At 55.3% G+C, this 24,983-nt stretch overlaps 1 protein-coding gene across 4 annotated transcripts in view; it reads right to left on the bottom strand.

Annotated features, from left to right (window-relative positions):
* The window catches only part of RGS12 (regulator of G protein signaling 12), a 134,918-nt gene that overhangs the window by 39,129 nt on the left and 70,806 nt on the right, over window positions 1–24,983 (bottom strand). For all 4 annotated transcript variants that reach the window (XM_066386833.1, XM_066386835.1, XM_066386834.1 and 1 more), the window contains one exon: window positions 19,284–19,305. In XM_066386833.1, the coding sequence (XP_066242930.1) occupies window positions 19,284–19,305 (22 nt within the window). The remainder of the gene's footprint in view (window positions 1–19,283; window positions 19,306–24,983) is intronic.

The following is a 24,983-nucleotide window of genomic DNA, read 5'->3' as shown; positions in this document are numbered from 1 at the left end:
CTCACAGCCCTGGGGAGGAGGTGCCGTGCCCCACGCTTCTCACGGAACCCTCCACGTGCCGTGGAACCCGGGGGCGCTCCGCAGACTCCCACCGGCCGGGGGAACGTGCACCGGGGAGAAGTGTGAACTCAGAGCCCTTCTGGGGTCCGCAGCAGAAGCGTCTGAGCTCTGCCTGTCCCAGCCGGGCGGAGCCCAGCCAGCCTCCTGCCCGCCGTGCGCCCGCACTCCTGCAGTGGGAAGTGCAGGCAGGTGCGGAGGTGCTGGAGAGCTCACCGCTGTGGCAGGAACAGCAAAGGGTCCATGTGGGAAGCGGGGAGATGAGCAGACACATGGGGTCCGTGTGGGAAGCAGGGAGATGAGCACATATAAGGTCCGTGTGGGAAGCAGGGAGATGAGCACACACACGGGGTCCGTGTAGGAAGCGGGGAGATGAGCAGACACATGGGGTCCGTGTGGGAAGCGGGGAGATGAGCACACACACGGGGTCCGTGTAGGAAGCGGGGAGATGAGCAGACACACGGGGTCCGTGTGGGAAGCGGGGAGATGAGCAGACACATGGGGTCCGTATGGGAAGCGGGGAGATGAGCACACACACACGGGGTCCGTGTGGGAAGCGGGGAGATGAGCACACACGGGGTCCGTGTGGGGAGCAGGGAGATGAGCACACACACGGGTCCGTGTGGGAAGCGGGGAGATGAGCAGACACACGGGGTCCGTGTGGGAAGCGGGGAGATGAGCACACACGGGGTCCGTGTGGGAAGCGGGGAGATGAGCACACACGTGGGGTCCGTGTGGGAAGCGGGGAGATGAGCACACACGGGGTCCGTGTGGGAAGCGGGGAGATGAGCACACACACACGGGGTCCGTGTGGGAAGCGGGGAGATGAGCAGACACACGGGGTCCGTGTGGGAAGCGGGGAGATGAGCACACACACGGGGTCCGTGTGGGAAGCGGGGAGATGAGCACACACACATGGGGTCCGTGTGGGAAGCGGGGAGATGAGCAGACACACGGGTCCGTGTGGGAAGCGGGGAGATGAGCAGACACACGGGGTCCGTGTGGGAAGCGGGGAGATGAGCACACACACATGGGGTCCGTGTGGGAAGCGGGGAGATGAGCACACACGTGGGGTCCGTGTGGGAAGCGGGGAGATGAGCACACACACATGGGGTCCGTGTGGGAAGCGGGGAGATGAGCACACACGTGGGGTCCGTGTGGGAAGCGGGGAGATGAGCACACACGGAGGGTCCGTGTGGGAAGCGGGGAGATGAGCACACACACGGGGTCCGTGTGGGAAGCGGGGAGATGAGCACACACACATGGGGTCCGTGTGGGAAGCGGGGAGATGAGCACACACACACGGGGTCCGTGTGGGAAGCGGGGAGATGAGCACACACACGGGGTCCGTGTGGGAAGCGGGGAGATGAGCACACACACATGGGGTCCGTGTGGGAAGCGGGGAGATGAGCACACACGTGGGGTCCGTGTGGGAAGCGGGGAGATGAGCACACACGGGGTCCGTGTGGGAAGCGGGGAGATGAGCACACACGTGGGGTCCGTGTGGGAAGCGGGGAGATGAGCACACACGTGGGGTCCGTGTGGGAAGCGCGGAGATGAGCACACACGGGGTCCGTGTGGGAAGCGGGGAGATGAGCACACACGTGGGGTCCGTGTGGGAAGCGGGGAGATGAGCACACACGTGGGGTCCGTGTGGGAAGCGGGGAGATGAGCACACACGTGGGGTCCGTGTGGGAAGCGGGGAGATGAGCACACACGTGGGGTCCGTGTGGGAAGCGCGGAGATGAGTACACACGGGGTCCGTGTGGGAAGCGGGGAGATGAGCACACACGTGGGGTCCGTGTGGGAAGCGGGGAGATGAGCAGACACACACGGGGTCCGTGTGGGAAGCGGGGAGATGAGCAGACACACACGGGGTCCGTGTGGGAAGCGGGGAGATGAGCACACACGGGGTCCGTGTGGGAAGCAGGGAGATGAGCACACACGTGGGGTCCGTGTGGGAAGCGGGGAGATGAGCACACACGTGGGGTCCGTGTGGGAAGCGGGGAGATGAGCACACACACGGGGTCCGTGTGGGAAGCGGGGAGATGAGCACACACGTGGGGTCCGTGTGGGAAGCGGGGAGATGAGCACACACGGGGTCCGTGTGGGAAGCGGGGAGATGAGCACACACACGGGGTCCGTGTGGGAAGCGGGGAGATGAGCACACACGTGGGGTCCGTGTGGGAAGCGGGGAGATGAGCACACACACACGGGGTCCGTGTGGGAAGCGGGGAGATGAGCACACACACGGGGTCCGTGTGGGAAGCGGGGAGATGAGCACACACACGGGGTCCGTGTGGGAAGCGGGGAGATGAGCACACACGTGGGGTCCGTGTGGGAAGCGGGGAGATGAGCACACACACACGGGGTCCGTGTGGGAAGCGGGGAGATGAGCACACACGGGGTCCGTGTGGGAAGCGGGGAGATGAGCACACACACGGGGTCCGTGTGGGAAGCGGGGAGATGAGCACACACGTGGGGTCCGTGTGGGAAGCGGGGAGATGAGCACACACGTGGGGTCCGTGTGGGAAGCGGGGAGATGAGCACACACGTGGGGTCCGTGTGGGAAGCGGGGAGATGAGCACACACGGGGTCCGTGTGGGAAGCGGGGAGATGAACGGACACACGGGGTCCGTGTGGGAAGCAGGGAGATGAACGGACACATGGGGTCCGTGTGGGAAGCAGAGAGATGAGCGGACACATGGGAAGCCCGCCACTGTCACACTGAACGTTCAGGACTCTAGGCTCAGAGCTATCAACTGACCACAAGTGGTTAACTTTGATTATTTACATTTTCCTAAAAGTTGTAATTGAATGTTTTAGTATAAAGTTACTCATGGACTTTTCTTTTTTAAATTTTTTATTTTAGTGAGAGAAGGGGAGGCAGAGAGACAGACTCCCGCACGAGCCCCGACGGGATCCACCCGGCATGCCCACCAGGGGGTGATGCTCGGCCCCTCTGAGGCCCTTGCTCTGTTGCTCAGGAATGGAGCCATTTTTTTTAGTGCCTGAGGCAGAGGCCACGGAGTCGTCTTAAGCACAGGGGCCAACTTTGCTTGAACCAATGGAGCCTTGGCTGTGGGAGAGGAAGAGAGACAGAGAGAAAGGAGAGGGGAGGAGTGGAGAAGCAGATGGGCGCTTTCCTGTGTGCCCTGACCAGGAATTGAACCCGGGACTTCCACACACCGGGGCAACGCTCCACTGCTGAGCCCACTGGCCAGGGCTCACAGACTTTCTTTACAACTTAACTTCTTCTCTAACTGCAGTTAGAATCCTTTTTTAATTACTGATGTTATCTTTGTCTCCTTATTCTTTTTCTTGATCATACTTGTTTTGTTTTCCATTTTGTTAGTTTCTATTTTATCCTTATTTTCTTAATCTTAATTCGTATTTATTTTTTTCTGTTTTTCCTGACCTCTTGTGTTGAAAGCCTATTGCCTATATTTTCTAACTTTTCTTTCTTTTTTTTTTTTTTTTTGTATTTTTCCGAATCTGGAAACGGGGAGAGACAGTCAGACAGACTCCCGCATGTGCCCGACCGGGATCCACCCCGCACGCCCACCAGGGAGCGACGCTCTGCCCACCAGGGGGCGATGCTCTGCCCCTCCGGGGCGTCGCTCTGCCCTGACCAGAGCCACTCTAGCGCCTGGGGCAGAGGCCAAGGAGCCATCCCCAGCCCCTGGGCCATCTTTGCTCCAATGGAGCCTCACTGCGGGAGGGGAAGAGAGAGACAGAGAGGAAGGAGAGGGGGAGGGGTGGAGAAGCAGATGGGCGCTTCTCCTGTGTGCCCTGGCCGGGAATCGAACCCGGGACCCCTTGCACGTCAAGCTGACGCTCTACCACTGAGCCAATCAGCCAAGGCCTAACTTTTCTTTTTTAAATATATATATTTAACACTAAAATTTTTCTCTGAATACTACTTTGGCTACATCCCACTGGTGTTAATTTGTAGCACTATGATTGTTAAACAGTTCTAAATTGTAATATAATTTCCATTTTAATTTTCTCCTTGACTTATGCATTATTTAGAAGTACAGTTTTAAACTTTCATTGTATAAATTCTTTTTATTGTTCTTTTGTGGCTGATTTCTATTTAATTACAGTTAGCATGCATAATCTGTCAATATTTTTAATTTGTAGGTACTGCATTTCAGGCATGGGACGTGGTCAGCATGGTGAACATTCATTGCACCTTTGGGAAGACACATCTTCTCCATTGTGTCAAGTTCTCTATAGAGCTGCTGGATTTCACGTTCCCGTTTTACTATTCAAATACTCTGCACTCTCACCTTTTAGCAGCTTGTTCTCCCGGTTTCGGGAGAGGGTGTGACAGTCTCCCCTAAGGGCTTGTCCACTCACCGTAGCTCCACCACTCATGTCTGAGTGGGACGCTCTGTGGGATGCACACGGCCCCTTTGTTCCCTCACAGTCTGTCCCTCTGATGCTCTGCCTGGTACTCACACTGCCCTGCCCGCTTTCTTTTCTTAGTATCTGCTTATTAGAGCTTCTTTCATTGAATTATTTTTAATCTTCCTGTGTTGTTTTGCTTTAAAACTGAATTTTTAGCAAGACTAAATGGAGACCCTGTTCCCTCCAAGGCCCCCCCCCCTCCCCTGGCTCTCAGCTGCCCCCCACCATCCTGGGCTCCCTCTCTACCCAGTCCCTCCAGGGTCAATCACACTGGAATTACTCGTCATGGTAGCGATCATTTTTTAGCTCTTTATTATGGACCAGGTGGTACTCTAAGTGCCTTACAGATGTTGAAGCATGAAACTCTCACAACAGTACTGTAAGGCAGCCCCCAGAACCCCGTTTTGCAGATGAGACAACTGAGGCATACAGCTGGTGGCAGAGTTGGGATTTAAATCCGCACAGTCTAACAGTGGAGCCCATGTTACTTCCCTGTGTTCTGTTGCCTTCAAAGCTCTCTCTCCAGCCCTCTTATCTCATAGGATTTAGACTTGCCTCTCCTGCATGATCTCTTATTCAAGTCTACTGAGACATTAAATCATTGTTATACTAATGACTTCCAAATGTATGCTTGCTGTCCAACCCTTTCTCTGCATTCATTCTTCACTCATCCAACTGTGGCCACTTAGAAATTAAATAAGCACCTCCAAGCCTCGAGTCCAGAGCAGAACTCTGGTTATCGCCCACTATCTGTTCCTTCCCATCCCTGCAAAAGCCATGATGGTCCCCGGGTGCCGGGTGGAGGCCGAGGGTGCTCTGGGCCTGTCTCCCCGACTCCACGCTCCCTCCGCTCGTGGCACACAGTCGCTCCCCCTCAGCATCCCCACTCCCGCCGCCCCTCCTGGCTTCCTGCTGGTCCCCCCGCACCCCAACTCAGCTCTCAGGCCTCAGCTCTGTGCACCGGCCAGGGCCTCGACCACGTCCACACCCCACCACACCCGTTGGCCACAGTCAGCCGGTGGCACTGTGGCCTCCCCACTGCTTCTCCCCGAGGGGCCCGGCCACCTTAGATACAGGTCCTTGTTCTCCCTGACCTCCTCTGAACAATGGAGTCTATCTGAGGGTGGCACTAATGCTGGTTTTAGACATTTACAGACATCAGTCATCTAAAAGAAACGGTGTTTCAAAGGCAAACAACCCGAGCCAGGTTTCGTTCTCACCACTGGGGAGACGACCTTAAGATTTTTAGTCAGTAGAACAGCCAGTCAATGGCCACGTAACAGCTTACAAGTGCGCAGAAAACTTCTGATCCTGTGACCGAGTGTGAGTGCCGGCTGCGGCTTGTGCCGGCAGCCCCAGCGCTGCTTGCCCAGCCCGGACAGAGGCCAGCACCGGAGACCTGCTGGGACTCACAAACGGGCTTGGATGTGCATATGCAGCGCAGTGGGCCTGGCACAGCCAGGGTGACCCCAGACACAAGCCACCACCCGATGACCCGGCCTCACTACAGAGCGACAGCACCCACGACAGGTGGTACTGCTCCAATGACACAACAAAGACAAACGGAACAGATACAGAGGGCAGAAACAGACCCGCAATATACAATTACCCGATAAAGGCGGCCTCAGCTCAGTGGGGAAAGGGTCCTCTTGTCAACAAACGGAGCATGTTCGACCGGACCTCATGTGGGGAGAACGGGTCTCCGTGTCCCACCACATACACAGAATCAGCTCCAGAGGAGCAGTAACGGTTTCACCCGCATGGCCTTGGGAAGGACACTGTCTGCTCTCAACGGGCATAAAAGGCTGTATCAGGAAGGAACAAAGGGCAGATTGGGTGGTATTAAGATAAAGAACTTTTGGCCATCCAATGGCATCACCAAGAGAACGAACAGGTGAGCTGCAGAAGGCTTCCCTGCTTACATAGATTCAACACAAGAATCACTACCAGAATATGTTTTATAAAATTTCTACAAACCAATAAGGAAAGGCAGATGATCTAATAGAAAAACGAGTATAAGTCTTATACAGGCACTTCACAGAAGAAGAGACTTGAATCACCAAAATCACGAAAAGGTGCCTGCTTCTCTAGTCGTCAGGGAACTGCAAGTGGCAGCACGCCTGTGCCGGTCCCCGCTGGATGGCCACAGGACACAGACCGGTCCCCGCTGGATGGCCACAGGACACAGACCACACAGAGCTGGAGGTGCGGGGGGCCCAGAGCCCCGTGCACTGCTGCTCGGTGCGCGGACCGTAACCCTGATCTGGAAAACTGGCAGTGCGTACTAAAGCCAACACTCACCAACCATGACCCAGCCCAGCACAGCAGGAGCGTGGGCATGTCACAGCAGCACCGGTGCAAACGCCGGAAGTCAAAACCAAGCTGAGCATCAGAGCAGTGGAATGGTAAGTCCACGGTGACGTGGCCATGAGAGTGAACAGTGACTGGTAACACAACAGGGACAAACTCACAACCCTAAGGTTAAAGGAAAGAAGCCACACACTGGGCCCTGGCTGGTTGGCTCATGGACAGAGCTTCAGCCCAGTGTGTGGAAGTTCCGGGTTCGATTCCCAGTCACGGCTCGCAGGAGAAGTGACCATCTGCTTCTCTCTCCCTCCCCCTCCCCCCCCCCCTCTTCCCCTCTGGTAGCCAGCGGCTCAGCTGGTTTGAGCATCGGCCCTGGGCGCCAAGGACAGCTCTGCTGATTTGAGCATCGGCCCCTAATGGGCATGCCTGGTGGATCCCAGTAGTGGAGCCTGCGGGGGTCTGTCTCTCTAGCTCCCCTCTTCTCACTACAGAAAAAAAAGAAAGGAAAGAAAAGCAAGACACTAAAGAGTACACATTGCATGAATCCATTTCTTTAAGTTCAAAACTGGGCAAAACTTGCAGATGGTGTCAACAGTCAGAGTAGGGGTCAGCTTTTTTTTTTTTCTTTCTTACAGAGACAGAGAGAGAGTCAGAGAGAGGGATAGATAGGGACAGACAGACAGGAAGGGAGAGAGATGAGAAGCATCAATCATCAGTTTTTCATTGCGACACCTTGTTCATTGATTGCTTTCTCATATGTTCCTTGACCGCAGGCCTTCAGCAGACCGAGTGACCCCTTGCTCGAGCCAGCGACCCTGGGTCCAAGCTGGTGAGCTTTGCTCAAACCAGATGAGCCTGTGCTCAAGCTGGCGACCTCGGGGTCTCGAACCTGGGTCCTTCTGCATCCCAGTCCGACGCTCTATCCACTGCGCCACTGCCTGGTCAGGCAGGGGTCAACTTTGAAGGGGAGTGGCCGACAGCAGTCATGGGGCTTCGGGGTTCTAGTAGCACAGGTGTGCTCAGTCTGTGAAAGTCCCTCAAGCCATTCATGGATGGTATGTGTGCACTTTTGGTGTTAAAGTTATTCTAAAATAAGAACTTTTCACTACTTTCACACAGTTATAACAAAAAATACATCTGAAGTGTTTGAATAAAGCAGTATCGTGAAATGTGAGAACAGAAGAGAGGTCTTTCTAAATTAGTATCACTTATTATAAAATGTAACTTTGCATAATGACGTAGGCTACATATTCTAATTAGATGCTTGTTATCTCCGTTCCTTTCTAGATTTGTTATCTATATTTTACATATTCAAACTGGCCAAGGTTGAGTTTGGGACCTGTCATTAGACAACAATCAAGACTTTTCTAAGTGAGGGCTTCCCCATGTTTGTCCAGCGTCTGTGTCCGTTGGGCAGGGCAGGGAAACACATGTCAGTGCTGCCCTGTGTCCCTGACACACAGACCTGGGGGACAGTGGAGGTGGCGTGCCTTTCAGCAAAAGAGACCAACGGGGCACAGCTGGCAGGAAGGGCAAGGGCACTGTGGCACAGGCCACCTGGCCACGGTGAGGACTGAATGCACGAGGACAACACCCTCGCCGCGTTCAGCTGGGACTTCTGCTGCCGCCAGCACCCCAAGGCCTCTCCTGACCCGAGGAAATTCACTTCACCGCGTGCAGCACCTCTGCTCTGTACAGGGGCTGTACAAGCCAGGCGCCCCGTCCAGCACCGCGCAGAGAAAAGGCGATAAAGAGAAAATCTGAGAAGCTCTCTTCCAGGTGGTCTGCCCAGAGGCACACCTCCGCTTCTGACAGGGCACCTTGCATGGGGGTGGGCGACCTTCCCAATGTGCTCAGCGGTCCTCGGGCAGAGGCCTGGAGAAGAGCAGGAGCCCTCCCCACCCTCTCCTTCTGGACCTTTGTCCTAAATTATTTTGGCCAATCAGATTTTCAACACAATCTATGTAATACATCCAGCAATTTTATACATTTACTCCTGACAAATGAATCTATTAAAAATTCCAGACCATTTAGAAAGTTCTTAGGTAAAAAAGCTTCAAATACATAAAATAATATTTATTATTTTAGTAAACCCTTTATTAAAGTCTACTTGAGAACACAGAGAAACATAGAAAAGTGCACAAGTCCTAAGTGCGTGGCTCACTGGATTTTCACAAGTAAACCAACTCGTGTAACCAGGGCCCGGACGTAGGGCAGAGCGCCCCCAGCGGGCCCCCAGGCCCCCGGCCGCAGTCCTTGCAGCTGTCACACCAGTTTCCTGAGAGGCTTTCCCCAGGGACCGGATGGACAGACCCCCTGCTGTGGGAAGGACACGCACCTGCGGCCAGGGCGGCCTCTGGAGAGTGGGGGTGGACACAGGAGTGGACCTCCCCTGTGGTCTGAATGCTTCAGACAAAATATGCCCAAACGTCAACACACAGTTCTTCTTGGAGCTGAGTACTCGGTCGCTGGTCTTACGACTTTTGAACTTCTGTTTGCTTGAGAAGAATTCCACAGTATAAATACTTACTAATAAAGACTCTCTCCAAATATCTGCGGGAGTGGAGAGGCGAGCCTGCTGGAGGCGTCCTGGCAGAGATCAAGTCTGCGCTTCCTTCGGCAACATCTAGTCTGCGAGTGTTTACAGACTCTGTACCCTATAAATATACTATGTTATTCTGCTATAATTTTAAGTTCCAAAGCAAACCATAAAGAATGTGATACATTAAACCAAAAAAAAAAAATAGAGTTCTGGTTAAAACAACCTTTCTCACACAGCAAATTACAAATTACTGTAATTCCATCTCTACCACTTAGCAAACATTTTTGAAAAATGTGTAATTAGGCTGCCCTGTTTTTCTAAGAAGGAAAATGTGAATTCACCAAAATTGTGCAAATGCCCACGGCACTGTGCTGAAACCTTCACACTGCTTTTTCTCTTTCATCGTTTTAGAGAATGCAAATCCATTTGCCAACACTATGAAAGTGTAGTTCCTTATACTCTAAAGAGGGACGCAGTGGAGCTCCTCCACTTCATCTCAGTGCTGGTCCCCTCGGGTAGGCAGCAAGGCCCCAGGTCACGGTGCAGGGGCCTCAGGGGCCTCAGCCCGGCCTCTGCACAGTGCTCCTCACACAGCGGAGAAGACACCCGGAGGGGGGATGAGGGCTCCGAGGGAGAGCGGACACGCCCTGCGCCCTGAGCTCTGCCTGGGAGCCGTGTGGCTGTGGAGGACCCCACCCCAGGCAGGGCCCCCGTGGGGAGGAGCCGGGTGGAACTGCAACGGTGGCAGGTAGTCAGCCAACGACCATAGGCACAGGGACCGCTCTGCAAGCCACACTCCTCTCCCATGCGGGTGACGCAGAGGAGCAGCCCTCTGAGTCTCAAACACCTGAAATAACGCCTCACTTGCACTTCTGGAAAGCAAGGCTCCCAGGAAGTTGAGGGAGTTCATGCAGAACAGCCTGCGGCAGACCCAGGCAGAGTGGGGCTGGGCTGTCAGTGGGAGGAGGAAGAGAGCCCAAGACTGGAGGTGGAAGCCTGACCAGGCGGTGGCACAGTGGATAGAGCATCGGACTGGGATGCAGAGGACCCAGGTTCGAGACCCCAAGGTCGCTAGGTCAAGCGCGGGCTCATCTGGTTTGAGCAAAGCTCACCAGCTTGGACCCAGGGTCGCTGGCTCGAGCAAGGGGTCGCTCGGTCTGCTGAAGGCCCAGGTCAAGGCACATATGAGAAAGCAATCAATGAACAACTAAGGAGCCACAATGAAGAATTGATGCTTCTCATCTCTCTCCCTTCCTGTCTGTTCTTATCTGTCATGCTCTCTGTCTCTGTCACAAAAAAAAAAAAAATTAAAATTAAAAAAGAAATAAGGGGGGAAACCAAGGCAAACCTCTGTGACAGAAGGTCTGACAGGTTTGTGTCTGACCCACAGGAGACCCAGCCGTCTCCCTGGGAGGACGTGAGTCATCATCCTGACACTCCTTCAGCGCTTGGACTGCGGAGTAGGATTTCACATCCACTTCTTCATGACTTCAGTGACGTTGTTTGAATCAACTCCTTCATAAAGTTGTTTTGACATATGAAGTAACGTGTGTCAGAATGTCATCTCACCGAATCTGTCCCTGATAAGCACCCAGCCATGCAGCAAGAGGACCCTCTGGAGGCTTACTGGTAAGACCATGTGGTCAAGTGACTACGGAAGGAGACATTTAGACTGCAAATCCTAGGAGCTGGTGAGGACTATTCCCGAGTTTCAGTCTGGGCAAAGCACCCTGGGATGACCTAAAGAACTCTCTGAAGGTCTTGAGATGTCTGTCCTTCTGTGGCCAAGGAGACCGGATGGCAGTGATACCAGCCCAGGCAACGCCCTAGAGCGGTACCCTCACAGCAGCCTGGCCCGCCCACCAACACACGCACCCTCCTGCTCCAGCCATGTGCGCCAGCAACAGGGACAGAGTCAGTCCAGCTCTGCTGCCTCTCCCGGAACAAAGCAGGCAGCATACTGAGGAAGCCAGGGGCAGTCAAGGATAAACCCTGTGGGCAGAGCCCCGTTTGGCACTGAGAATCTGCCTCAGGCAAGGACATGGGCTCAATGCTGTGGTCTCTCTGGGCTTGAAAATGTCAGTGCCAAAAAGCACAGTGTCAGAGCCATGGGACTGCTGACATACGTAGATGGGAGGATGAATGGGTGACTGGATGGAGGGATGGATGTGGATGGAGGGATATAAATGGACAGATGGAGGATGGATGGATGGGTGGGTAGGTGAGGAGGTGAATGATGAGTGGAAAGGAGGTATATAACATGCCAAAGGCAAACACAAAGTCTGGTCTGGAAAAAAACAGCCGCAAGAACTTTAAAATTCTTCATGATCTATGAGAGAAAGAGGAGAGCGCAGAGCGTACTAAACAAATGGAGGAAAAAAATCAATAATATTACAGAGCCAGTAAAAAGTAAGGAAGAGGAAAGATATAACTGAAATATAAATTAACTGATGTAGAAAAAAGACCTTCACAACCAAATTGCTTTGAGTATAATGAGACCCGACGGCGTTTCTCTAGGAAGCAGACACGGGAGGAGCAGGAGGAAGGCCCTGTGGCTCTTAGAAACCCCTGGGGAGCACGGGAAGGAGGCTGGACAGGAGGCTGGGGACGGATGCAGCCCTCTCCCCCCGACTCAACCCAGAGGGCAGCGCCCTGGGGCTCTGGAGAGGGTGCTCTGCTCACCCTCTGTGCCCAGGCAGGCAGCCTGGCACCTGAACCAGAGCAGTGGGGGCAGAGGAGGAGAAAGCGTGAGGTGCGGAGACAGCCGACAGGGGCAGCACCCGAGGCCGCAGGGGCCCACGGCGGGACGAGGCCTGCGCCACGCACTCCGCACTGCGACCTGGTGAGGGTGCTGGCGTGGCTCCAACAGCAGCCCACCTGCCCAGCGGCTCTGGGTAAGCAATGAAGCAGCGTGGACCTAGTTTTCAGTTGTTAAATTTGGGTTGGTTTTTTTAAAAAACCATTTTCTGTTTTACTTTTTCTTATCACTTAAATTATTTATAATGCATAACTATCATTTTACCAAGAAAGATTATTCTCAAATATTAGATATGTAAAATCAAATGGATACTAAAGATTCACGCCCATCAGCCCCCTGGCACTGCCCCCTCTGCGGGACCCCGCCTCCCGGAGCCCCCGCTCCTGGTGGTCCCTGCCTCTGGACCGGGGGCCGGGCTGCGGGTGCCGAGCACGCCCGAGACCCTCGTGTCAGCCATGGTGCCCTCGCAGTGCAGCTGTGGACCCTACGTCCCACTGCGGGCGCACCCCACGGTCCCTCCTCCACCACCTGCTGATGGACTGCTGGACCTGCCCAGCCGGGGTCATCACAACGGAAGCCAAACCGCACGAACGTGACCAGCACTCAGCTGGAACACAGCACAGATTATCCGGGGGCAGCTGTGGCCTCCGAGGTCCAACTCGCTGGTCTCGTCCGGCCCCCGGGCCTCATGCCCACAGTGCCAGCGGCCAAAGGTCTGAACTGCTTAGTGGTGGCCATGCACTGACAAGTCCCTCTGCAGAAGATCTGCAGACATGTGTGGCAAAGGGTTTATTTCCAAGTTTTACAGGGAACTCATACAAGTCAGTAACAAAAGACCAAATAACCAGATTAAAAACGGGCAAAGGGTCTAAGAAGACATTTTTCTTTTTTTTTTTTTTTTCTATTTTTTTTTTTTTTCTTTTTCATTTTTCTGAAGCTGGAAACAGGGAGAGACAGTCAGACAGACTCCCGCATGCCCCCGACCGGGATCCACCCGGCACACCCACCAGGGGCGGTGCTCTGCCCCCCAGGGGGCGATGCTCTGCCCATCCTGGGCGTCGCCATATTGCAACCAGAGCCACTCTAGCGCCTGAGGCAGAGGCCACAGAGCCATGCCCAGCGCCCGGGCCATCTTTGCTCCAATGGAGCCTTGGCTGCGGGAGGGGAAGAGAGAGACAGAGAGGAAAGCGCGGCGGAGGGGTGGAGAAGCAAATGGGCGCTTCTCCTATGTGCCCTGGCCAGGAATCGAACCCGGGTCCTCCGCACGCTAGGCCGACGCTCTACCGCTGAGCCAACCGGCCAGGGCAAGAAGACATTTTTCCAAAGAAGACATACAAATGGCCAGCAGGTACACAAAAACATTCTCAACATCACTAATTTCAAGGAAATGCAAATCAGAACCACAATAAGATATCATCTCATACCTGTGAAGATGCTATCAAAGAGACAAGAGATAAAAAGGGTTGGCAAGAGTACAGAGAACAGGGAACCCTCGTGCACTGCTGGTGAGGATGCGAACTGGTGCAGTCACTGTGGAAAACAGTATGGCGGATCCTCAAATAATTAAAAGTAGAATGAGCACATGATTTAGCAATCCCAATTCTGGGGTCTTTATCCATAGGAATTGGAATCAGAGCTCAAAAGATATCTGCAGTGCCGTGTTCACTGCAACACTGTTTCAATAATCAAGACATGAAAACAACTGGTGTCCACTGATAGACAGATGAAGAAATTGTGGTGTGTATATACAACGGAATGTTCTTTGGTCTTAAACAAGAAGAAACCCCTGCCTTTCAACAGCACGGATGAACCTAGAAGACATCATAAGAGGTGAAACAGCCAGACACAGAAAGTCAATCCTGCACAATGTCACTTCCGTGTGGAACCTGACAGTCAAGCTCACAGAAGCAGAGGAGACTGGCAGGTACCAGATAACTTTTAAAAGAATAAAGAAGCAGCTCCCGTGTGGGAAGTAGCTACTAGAAGTGTCAGGACAGTTCAGGCAGGCCGGGTACTGAGCCCGACCATGGACACATGACCTTACCTACAACTCCCTTCTCTTTGACACTGTGTTACAAGGCCATTTTATGATATAATCTTAGATATTTAGAATGATCGGCTTAGTTGTCTATACTGATTACAATTACCAAGTGACCCTCACCTGCTAGCACAACCTCTCAGCTACCTGTTAAATAAACTGGCAAGCAGGTGGTGAGTCCCGTTTCTGAACTCCGAGGACTGAGTTGATAAAGCCAAGGTCAGTCTCCCAGCAGATGAAACCCAGCACAGCTGCACTGACCTGACCAGTGGGGGCTCCTCTGCTGCCTGGTGACAGGGAGCCCCACCACATCGCCTTTCTTTCCTGTCACTTCCTAACCTGCCAGCCACCCTCCTGACCCCAGAGCCCGGGTGCACCCACAAGACAAGGGAAGCCTGCGGAAGGCAGGCAGAGAGCACTGTTACATCCCACCCATCTCCCTTCAGAAAACAGACAAGAATTTTAAAAGGTTTGCCTTTTCCTAAGACTTACTTCTGTTTTAAAAAGGTCCAAGTTTCTAGGTGAAAACAATAATCAGAATGATCAGAAATTAGTGGTTAGTTTATGGTTTAAAGTTTACAATCTACTTCAATGATTGTCAGAGCTAGGACGAGGTGACTATTGGAGGGGGGGACAGAATGGGCCCGATGGCCCGGGAACACGCGGCCGCAGGAGGCAGGGGCTGTCCTTGCTCAGGTCCACGGGCCGCAGCAGAGAAGCTCTGGGGAGGCTGGCCGACCGCCACCAACCAGACACTTCTGCTTCTGTGTTCCATCAAATGCATTCTTCTCCTGTCTGCCTGTCCTCTGAGAGGGGCTCACTAGAAAGGAAAGCTCCGCAAGCCACTGTCCTAACCCAGGTTAGGAGTAGGTCTGTCCCATGCTCCCCCTGACGTCAGCATAGGGTGACAGTAAATGCCTTAATTCAGTCGTTTATTCAACACTTCTCATGCCGTCCACCGTGCAGGGCACTGAGAGCAACCCTGAAGCCATCGCGTGGCACTTTCTAGTGGGTGGGGGAGCAAACAGAACCAATGACACAAATACTAAGTTACAACATGGGTCTGTATCCATTGTTGGGAGGAAAGGAAACTGGACTGACACTCAGGATACGGGCTGGTGGTCAGTGCAGGCTTCTCTGAGGGGCTGCCACAGGCTGGGGAGCAGCACACTGGTGGGGGGCGGCACCCGGGGAGACGCCTGGGGGGACGGCACCCGGGGAGACAGGGTGGGGGACGGCACCCGGGGAGACGCCTGGGGGCCCTGGGAGACAGGGTGGGGGGCGGCACCCGGGGAGACGCCTGGGGGCCCTGGGAGACAGGGTGGGGGGGCGGCACCCAGGGAGACGCCTGGGGGCCCTGGGAGACAGGGTGGGTGGACGGCACCCGGGGGGACACCCGGGGACCCTGGGAGACAGGGTGGGGGGGCGGCACCCGGGGGGACGCCCGGGGGCCCTGGGAGACAGGGTGGGGGGGCGGCACCCGGGGAGACGCCCGGGGGCCCTGGGAGACAGGGTGGGGGGGCGGCACCCGGGGGGACGCCCGGGGGCCCTGGGAGACAGGGTGGGGGGGCGGCACCCGGGGGGACGCCCGGGGGCCCTGGGAGACAGGGTGGGGGGGGCGGCACCCGGGGGACGCCTGGGGGCCCTGGGAGACAGGGTGGGGGGACGGCACCCGGGGGACGCCTGGGGGCCCTGGGAGACAGGGTGGGGGGATGGCACCCGGGGAGACGCCTGGGGGCCCTGGGAGACAGGGTGGGGGACAGGGTGGGGGGACGGCACCCGGGGAGACGCCTGGGGGTCCTGGGGGACAGGGTGGGAGACAGGGTGGGGGGACGGCACCCGGGGGACACCTGGGGGCCCTGGGAGACAGGGTGGGGGGATGGCACCCGGGGAGACGCCTGGGGGCCCTGGGGGACAGGGTGGGAGACAGGGTGGGGGGACGGCACCCGGGGGGCATGAGGGAGCAGGCAGAGAGCAGAGCCAGGTTAGGCTCCAGGTCAGGGCGAAGTGCGATGCCCCTGTGCAGGGGCGAGGTGAAGGGAGTGGGGGGTGCTGCAGTCTCGTGGGGCTGGGCTGCGGGGCGGTCACAGACCGGCACACCGCTGTGGGGCCCTCCGGGACCAGAGCCACAGAGGAGGCCCGAGAGGGACCCTGCGCTGGCTGAGCCGCACGTTTCTGAGACAGCCAGAGTGGGGGTGTTGCGAGGACACGCCCCAGACCCCGGAGCCAGCTTCCTCGCAGACTCCCCCACGCAGAGCCCGACGTGTGCCTGTGGGTGTGGGCGTCTGACACCACACGTTCTCCACTTCAGAAGTCAAACCCAGAAATGGCAGAAAACATTCAACCTTTGAGGATGTATGAGTTGGTGGCAAAGTTGCTTAGCACAGAGTGAAAAATGAAAAAAATAAAATAAGAACCAATTTTGTGACAATCAAGCCGCAAGGTCAGGCACCAGGCAGGGCTCTCTCCCATCACACGGGAGGGTCGCCCCTACGTCCTCCCAGCCGGGAGCCACCCCCGCACACCCGCTGAGCGCTGGGGGCCCTGTGCACACACAGGGCTGAGTCACTTCCCACGAGGCAGGTCGGCACATTTCAAGCCTCTCTCTAATGCTGGAATGTTCTTCTTTGTCTTGACATGGAACCTGCCTCCCTGGACCTCAGCCCGGGCTCTGGGGCACCCTCCACAGAGACTGACCACACGCCCCTCCTTACCAGCGATCTGGGCCTAGGGGGGCTGTCCTTCTGAGAAAGTGAGAACACCTGGAGCTGACAGAGACTGAGGAAGGAGCCCTGTCCAACTTCCTTAAATAAAGCCACAAACTGCATGGGGGGACACCTGGGATAGAAGCGTCACTGGGAGAGGGAACACAGCAGTTAGATGTCTCCAAACTAACTCCCTGACAAGGCTGACTGGACACAATATTTCAGAGGGCACAGTCTACTCATCACCAACGCGAGGCTTTCCAAGCGGGCCCCGAGTCACTGCGTGGAGCCGAGGGGTTTTTCCCGTAGAAACTGAGCGGCTGGCACAGCCCCCGGTGAGCCTGGGCGTCCTGCCCGACAGGAACACAAAACATCTGTGTCAGAAAATCCTGAGTTTTCATCCAGATCCTCTCAAAACACCTTTGTCCACTGCTGGGGGGGGCAGGATGGGGTCTCCTCTCCCCCCCGAGGTGTCCCCAGGAAGCAGGTACCAGGAGTGAAAGGGGCTCTTGGAGATACGGGATGGGACACGAGAGCACACAGGCCTGGGCAGCCAGGGGCCCCGGCGGCTCTGGTCACAGCCACTGCCCTCGGTGTCTCTGTGGCCCTGAGCCAACTGCCCCTTACTGCCTCAGAGTCTGCACGGGTCAGGATGGCAGAATGTAACATACGCGTCCTAGAACTAACATGCAAATTGAATGAGAGAATCTTCTCTTCTCATTTCAGTGAAGAAATGGAATAATGAAAGAGAACGAAACGTGACAAAGACTAAATAAAACATCTAAGCTGTCTGGTGCCGCACCTGAAACTCAGGCATGCTCCTGGAACAGTGGCCTTTCCCACTGCCCTCTGCCACGAAGCGACTCCAGGGACAGGCCGCCCAGTGACATCAGGGTCTGAAGTGGGACCAGCAGGCAAGCCCAGAGGGGTGGAAAGCCCCTGCAGAGGCGAGCCACTGCCACCAACCAGGACACCACTTCCTTAGAAATGACACCAGGCCTGTGAGCCAAAGATCTCCCACACTTGGCAAGTTCAGCTTCTTAAAAAACTATAGAATGGACTTATAATAACACTCCCTAAGGTTGTGCATCTACTGCTGACAGAAGAAAACTTCAGAGACAAATAAAGCTTAATAATTATTATTCAAATGAACATTAAACTTCTAAATTGATGGATGTTTTCTGCAGAAGTTAGAACACTGTAAGAAGGGCAAGCGTGAACAGAATCTCACAGAAACCACTCATTTTATCCTAGATTTGGTGACAGGTCTTATTTCTTTTAAGAAAGTCATTCCTACTCCCAGTGTAGGATGGGTTAAATGACATGCTTATCATTGTACATAAAATAGGTAACACAATTCCTTGTATTAAAAAAATAAATCCCCAAACACAAACTTTAGGACCTTGGTCTCAGCTCCAGGTATGAGATGTCTGTAATTCCAGGTGTGCGCCCCCTGCCCCGCCCGCGGCTGGCCGTCAGGATGACCACGGAGGGCCCCAGGCTCTGCCCCTCCTGGGAAGGCCGCGATGAAGCCAGCAGTTGTGGGACAACACAGTGTGTCATGAAAACAGGCCCTTGTTTCTCTGTAACCGACAGGGCGGAGGGCGGCCTCGAGCCCCCGTGGGTCCCGCTCTGGCCACTCTGGCTGTCATCGGGACTCCGGACCCACCGCCAGCACATAAATGAAAAGACAGCTACTGCTGGTACCTTTTGATAAATTATAAAATGCAACTCTCAAAAGACAAGATCAATTGAAATCATGTTTAAAAAAAAACCCTAAAAGCATAAGGACTTTAATGTGTTTATAAGAAACAAGGAAAATTTGGAAGAAATGCTCCAAATCATCTTGAATTAAAAAAAAAAAAAATCACTGAACTGAAATAATAAATATTAGAGAAATCTGCACTGAAATCATGTTTCTGGCCGTTTCCTTTTGGACAGTCAGCCAAAGAACCCCCACACCCGAATGACTTAAAGGCAGGAGGTTTTTTATTACTTTCCCTCAGAACTCTCAATTCATCTATGACACTTTTTCTAAGAAAGGGAAATTTATCAGCTGAGAGTGTCACCTGAATTTCCAGAATTGCTCAAACTCAGCAAGAGCTCCGAGCTCTCCCCTTGCTGGTGTCAGAGCTGGTTCTGCCGCCGGACGGCAGGCTCGGGCTTGTCGAGCCCGGGCTGAGGCCGGATGTGCCGCGGCCCAGCGCCCACTGACCGCAGCTGCCCGCCACGCTGAAACGCAGGGTCAGGACGCGTCTCTGCAGTCTCAGCACCTCCCAGAACACACTTGGCGGCCGCCCGGGAGTGAGGGAAAGCTCCCCTAAGTTACCCTGAAATCCGCCCCCCACGGGATGGAAACGGCAAAGAAGACGCCCATATTGAGTGAGTCAATGGAAAAACACTTTCTCAATTTGAAAACTTCATTAAAAATAATAAAAATATACAGCAGAAATTGTGACTTACCACCGTCAGATACAGTTGCAGACTGAAAGAAAAGAGAGAGAGACATGAGTTAATTAGGCCTCATGACAGAAGTCAGGACACAGCACGTCACCCAAGGAACAGAGCCGAGCTCTTAGGAGGCTCCGGTGTCCCAGGTGCAGGTGTCCCAGGAAGAGCAGACACCTCAGTGAGTCAAGTTACGCTCCCACTTCCTGAGCGAACTCCACCCCAGCTGGTGGGTGAAGCAGGCCACATCAGGGCAGAGCGGAAGTCATCGTCATTTTCATTGGAAAAGAACAAATCCCAGCACGTTGGACAGCGCGGTCTCAGCAGAGCCTCCGCGAGAACAGGCCTGGACATTCCAGTCTGATGAGCCAGGGCTGCCGTCTGGGAGCACACACAGCACCAGGGAGCAGGCCACCTGCCAACAGTCTGTTCAGGGCTCCTGGCTTGCAAGTCAGCTGTGCCCCGTGCCGGCGCTGCCCTGGACACACCACACCCCACTCGGGGCCCACACCGCTGGCACCAGGGTACTAGTACCACCTCCACTCCCCAGGGCAGACCCCAGGGTGCTAGTACCACCTCCATCCCCCAGGGTACTAGTACCATCTCCACTCCCCAGGGCAGACCCCAGGGTGCGAGTACCACCTCCACTCCCCAGGGCAGACCCCAGGGTGCTAGTACCACCTCCACTCCCCAGGGCAGACCCCAGGGTGCTAGTACCACCTCCACTCCCCAGGGCAGACCCCAGGGTGCGAGTACCACCTCCACTCCCCAGGGCAGACCCCAGGGTGCGAGTACCACCTCCACTCCCCAGGGCAGACCCCAGGGTACTAGTACCACCTCCACTCCCCAGGGCAGACCCCAGGGTACTAGTACCACCTCCACTCCCCAGGGCAGACCCCACGTCCAGAGGGCTCAAACAGCTCCCTGGGTTGGCAGACCACCGCCAGGTGGGGAGGAGGCCACAGCAGGCAATGTGGGGACAGTTTCCACGGACGGCAAGGCTGGGGCAGAGGGGGGGCCGGCTCTGAGGCCCCGGGGCCAAGACCACGTGCTGCAGCCGGCACTGGAAGGAGGAAGCTGTGCAGGGAGGCCCCCAGTGACAGACACTCAGAAAAACAAAGCAGTGCAGCCCTGTGGTGAGCGGCAGGTGGCTGGAGAGTCTATCTGGGGACATGTCTGCAGGTCAGACAGCTCTGAGACTCCCTCCGTCAGAAGGTCACTTCCAGCTGGACACGCAGAGGAAGGAGAATCTGGGGAAGTGGGCAAAGGGGCAGAATCCTGGGCTGGGGAGCTTGGAGGGAAGTGGGTTCAGTGCTCCGGCGGAGGTGTCCTGGTCACAGCACAGGCCACAGCTCCAGCGAGCTGCACGCGAGCCTGGGCCCAGAGGCAGCGGCCTTTGATGTTGGCACTGGATCGGGGACCGGTGCAGAACACCTCCCAGCTCTGAAGAGTGAGCCCACACACTCTCAGTGGCCACAGACCCCTGGACTCCAGCTTGGAAGTGAACTCACGTCCTCTGTGAAGGGGGTGACCCTGGAGGGCAGGATATGCAGAAGGCCTTGCCAAAGGCAGAGGGAGTGGGTGAGAAGGGCACGCGGACAGGCTGGCTTCCCGAACAGAGAAGACACCCCTTCCCAGGTCCTGGGTCCCAACCAGACCCTCAGACCAAACTGTCCACGAGCGAGACCCAGCTGTGCCAGGTGGGCTGGTTTCCCGTGAAACCCTTTCCCGCTGCAACGGGCACCACCAGGCCTCCACAGCACAGCAGGGGCGAGAGCAGGCCGTGCGCCTGAGCTGTAAAACACTCCGTGTCGACCCGTCTGCCACTTCTGCTATCACCGTCCCAGCGCCCACGCCTCACACCTGGCCCTCGGCCTGCACGGAACACGGGGCCCACTCCCACTCCACGCAGACCTGCTCTCAGCCCCGCACTGGGTGGGGCTGACCTGCAAGGCCAGAGAGTCCAGCTGGGTGACCCACCTTCTCCCCAAGAAAGGGTCTGACCGCGGACAGCGAGGAAGCCACTTCCTGACGGGTTAGACGAGGGGCTGCCTCAGCTTCAAAGCGTCCTGAGTCTCAGGACAGAAAGATTCTGACACCGGACCCTGCGCCTCATGAACAACCTTCAGTGTAAAACATGGCTGTGTGTGTCCAGTCTGTAAACTGTCACCCGCCAGACACCAGGCAGAAGCACCCGCGCAGCCAGTCCTGCGCTCTGGGCCCTGCGCCGGGTCTGGCTTCTGTCACAGGAACAGCAGGTGGGTCCCCTTCCCAGGGCTGACAGGAGGTGGAGCATGGCTGGCTGTCCTCCCACACTCACAACACCGCATTTCCCCATGTATAACACACACTCTTTTTCAAAAAATTGGGGTCTAAAAACTGGGTGCGTCTTAAACAGTGGTTGTAGGAGTGTGGCATTTCCAATGCCATAGATGGAACTGAGGACGAGACAATATGTGAAGACAGAGACTCGTCATCAGACACAGATGAGGACAAGCTAACGGATGGGAGTTTTGACAGTGATGAGGCGCTGTATGGATTCTATGATGCTCTGGCAGGAGGCTGCGGCTCCAGCCCTCGGGGCCTTCGCTGCACAGCACGCTGATCCCGGGAAAGCTCAGCAATCGTGCTTCTTAAAAGTATACTTTACCTTTTAGAACAGCTTTAAGTTTATTGAAAAATTGTGAAGACAGGACAGCAACAAGCACGCTTCCAGGCAGCCACCACCCCAGTCCTCTGGGGAGAAAGCAGGGGCCCACAGCAGTTCCAAAACCGAGCCCACCCAATATGAGCCCACAATTCAAAGAACCCCTAAGCCCAAAGGGAAAACCCACCACAAGAAAGAGCCAGCAGAGCCGACAACAATGGGATCTCAGATACTGGGCAGTCCTAACAGTCCATCAAACAAGTATGAAACCGTAGAGAAGTAAAAAAGTGCAATAAAGAAAAGAGGGCCCTGGCCTGCTGGCTCAGCGGTAGAGCATCGGCCCAGCGTGTGGAAGTCCCAGGTTTGATTCCCAGTCAGGGCACACAGAAGAAGTGCTCATCTGCTTCTCCTCCCTTCCCCCTCTCCTCCTCTCTTCTCCTCCCACAGCCATGGCTCAACTGGTACAAGCATGTTGGCCTTGAGCACTAAGGACATCTCCATGGAGCCTCTGCCTCAGGTGCTAAAAATAGCTTGTTTGCAAGCATGGCCCCAGATGGGCACAGCATTGGCCCCAGACAGGGGTGGCCAGGTAGATCCCAGTTGGGGTGCATGCGGGAGTCTGTCTTTGTATCTCCCTTCCTCTCACTTAAAAAAAAAAAACAACAACAACAAAGTATGGTAGCAGATTTGAAAATCAACCTCACAGAATGTTTGACAATGAAAACTACAGTTGTTGAAATGAAATGCTCAATAGAGAGGTTCACAGAGGTTAGCGGGGTGAAGAGAAAGTCTGGGAACTGGAAGACAGACCTGAAACAGTCACAGCACCGGCAGCAGAGATGAGGCTCAGACACCAGAAGGCACGGAGTCCTGGTGGGCGTGGAGCCGGTGGGAAGCCTGAGGAGCTCACGCCCACAGTCGTCCCTTCAGAGCTTCTCAAGTCCGTCCACCCGGAAGAGGTGTCCAGGGTTCCATGTGTCTCAGGGGCCAGCACTTTCCTTGGGGGACTCACAATCCTGAGCCACAGTCTCAAATGTACTTTCTTCCCTTCGTCCTGTCTAGGTCACTGTGCCAAAAGAGTATTTTCCAAGTCCAAAACTCTAAGGAAAGTTCTAGGCATCTGGGGAGCTGCAGCCTGGTGCCCCCTCTGTTTGCTGAGGGTCCTGCTGGGAGGGCCAGTGAGGACCCGGAGGTGACGGATATCCCCTGCCCACCCTCCATCTGCTGTGACCGCAGAACCAGCCAGATGGGTCCCATCCTGTTTCTAACGAGACCTGGACCAAAGTTCACAGCCTGGACACACCCCTCACAAGTGACACTTGGAACTGCTCTCCTCACCATGGAACCAAAGAGCCAGGACGTGTCCCGGACCGACCGCAACATGGGACCCTTTCGGAAGTGAAAGGTGTGCTGTCCAGGAGATCCGGTGCTGAAACCCTTAAATCCCACCCCAAACCCGGATGGAGAGAGATTTAAGCCTTGCCTCCTGTCTGCTGGCCAGTCAACTCACAGATGAAAGCTGTCATCTCTTCTCAAAAGCCAGTGCCATAGCGCTGGCTCCTCTGTGCATCGGGCAGTGAGCTCTATCTAGAAGCCCTGGGTCCAAGGTAAGCAAGTTCATGCTGGGATTGCTCCCAACACAACGCAGTGCGAAAGGGCCCCTGGGAACCAGCCACACAGCCCTTTATTTGTGGTCTCCCACCTCCTGTTCACAACACAGCCTGGCAACGGTTCAATCCCAACCAGATGTTAATCCAAAAGGAAGCCCATGGAGACCCGTCCTTCTCCAAGGTCACCACGAGCGAGAACCAGGCTGCTCACTCTGCAAACAAACCATGTATAATTGCCACCACCCCACTTCCTGTCTGCTGTCTGACACGTATCGCTTTGTAAGCACACATGTGGCCCTGGCAGAGCTGTGCCACTCTGCCGACCGATACCTGGCTACCTCCTGGGAAGGGCCCGGCGTGCGGCAGCAGCTCAGGAGCTTGTGGCTGGGCGTCATCCTAGGAGGCCGGGAGGTGTACCAGGGTGAAGCAGGCGCTGCCCACAGGGAGAGGAGGGCGGCAGGGCCCTGCGGGGAGTGTGGGGTACAGCCCACTTCACAGGTGGCCAGCGTTTGGTGTGGGAGGAGGAGGTGCAGGCAGCCAATCCACTGACAATGGGGAGTGTGGAAAGGATGGGTATCCCCAAATCATGTCTATTTGACCTGGGATTCCTAACATGTCCAACTCTGACCAAATTACCCTTTTTAAGCCTGGCGTGGCCTGACCTGTGGTGGCGCAGTGGATAAAGCGTCGACCTGGAAATGCTGAGGTCGCTGGTTCGAAACCCTGGGCTTGCCTGGTCAAGGCACATATGGGAGTTGATGCTTCCAGCTCCTCCCCCCCTTCTCTCTCTCTGTCTCTCCTCTCTCTCTCTCTCTCTCTCTCTCTCCCCCCCTCCTCTCTAAAATGAATTAAAAAAAAAAGCCTGGCGTGCATATTTTGAGCACATCCTAGCTGACAGGCAAAGCACTCCAAAATGGCAAAGCCTCAGAAACCCCCGACAACCCCAGAAGGACAGGCACAGAGCGCAAAGGAGGACAGACCTCGGCTCCATGTGACTCCTCACGTCAGGCCTTCCCTGGGTCCTCAGGCCCCACAGACCACTAGACCACCCTAGACGTTCTCATGAATTAAGACTTAACACCCAGCACACAATCTGTATTAGTAACTTTCACTTTCTGCGCTCCTGGTCTTCCCAAATGCCCAAGCCCACATGTGACTCTCCCAGGAGGAACACGGCGCAGAAACCCACATGTGACTCTCCCAGGAGGAACACGGCGCAGCCACGAGCTCCCAGGGAAGGTCCTGTGAGTTAGCAGCTCCCTCCGCTCACAACTCACACAGACCAGAAGTGGGCGGCTCTCGAAAGGTCTGCGGCAAGCCTCCCTGCTGGAATTCACACCAGCATAAATGTACTTGTTTGAAGGAACTTACAAAGTGTCACAGTGATGTAATTTAAGTTCAGACTGTCTCCAGCGCTGGGTCAGCTGCGGACACCAGCAGTTCAGTGGAAACTGACTT

The sequence above is a fragment of the Saccopteryx leptura genome, chromosome 5 (assembly GCF_036850995.1).
Source record: "Saccopteryx leptura isolate mSacLep1 chromosome 5, mSacLep1_pri_phased_curated, whole genome shotgun sequence".
NCBI lineage: Eukaryota > Metazoa > Chordata > Mammalia > Chiroptera > Emballonuridae > Saccopteryx > Saccopteryx leptura.
This window is presented reverse-complemented; position numbering and strand designations above follow the sequence as displayed.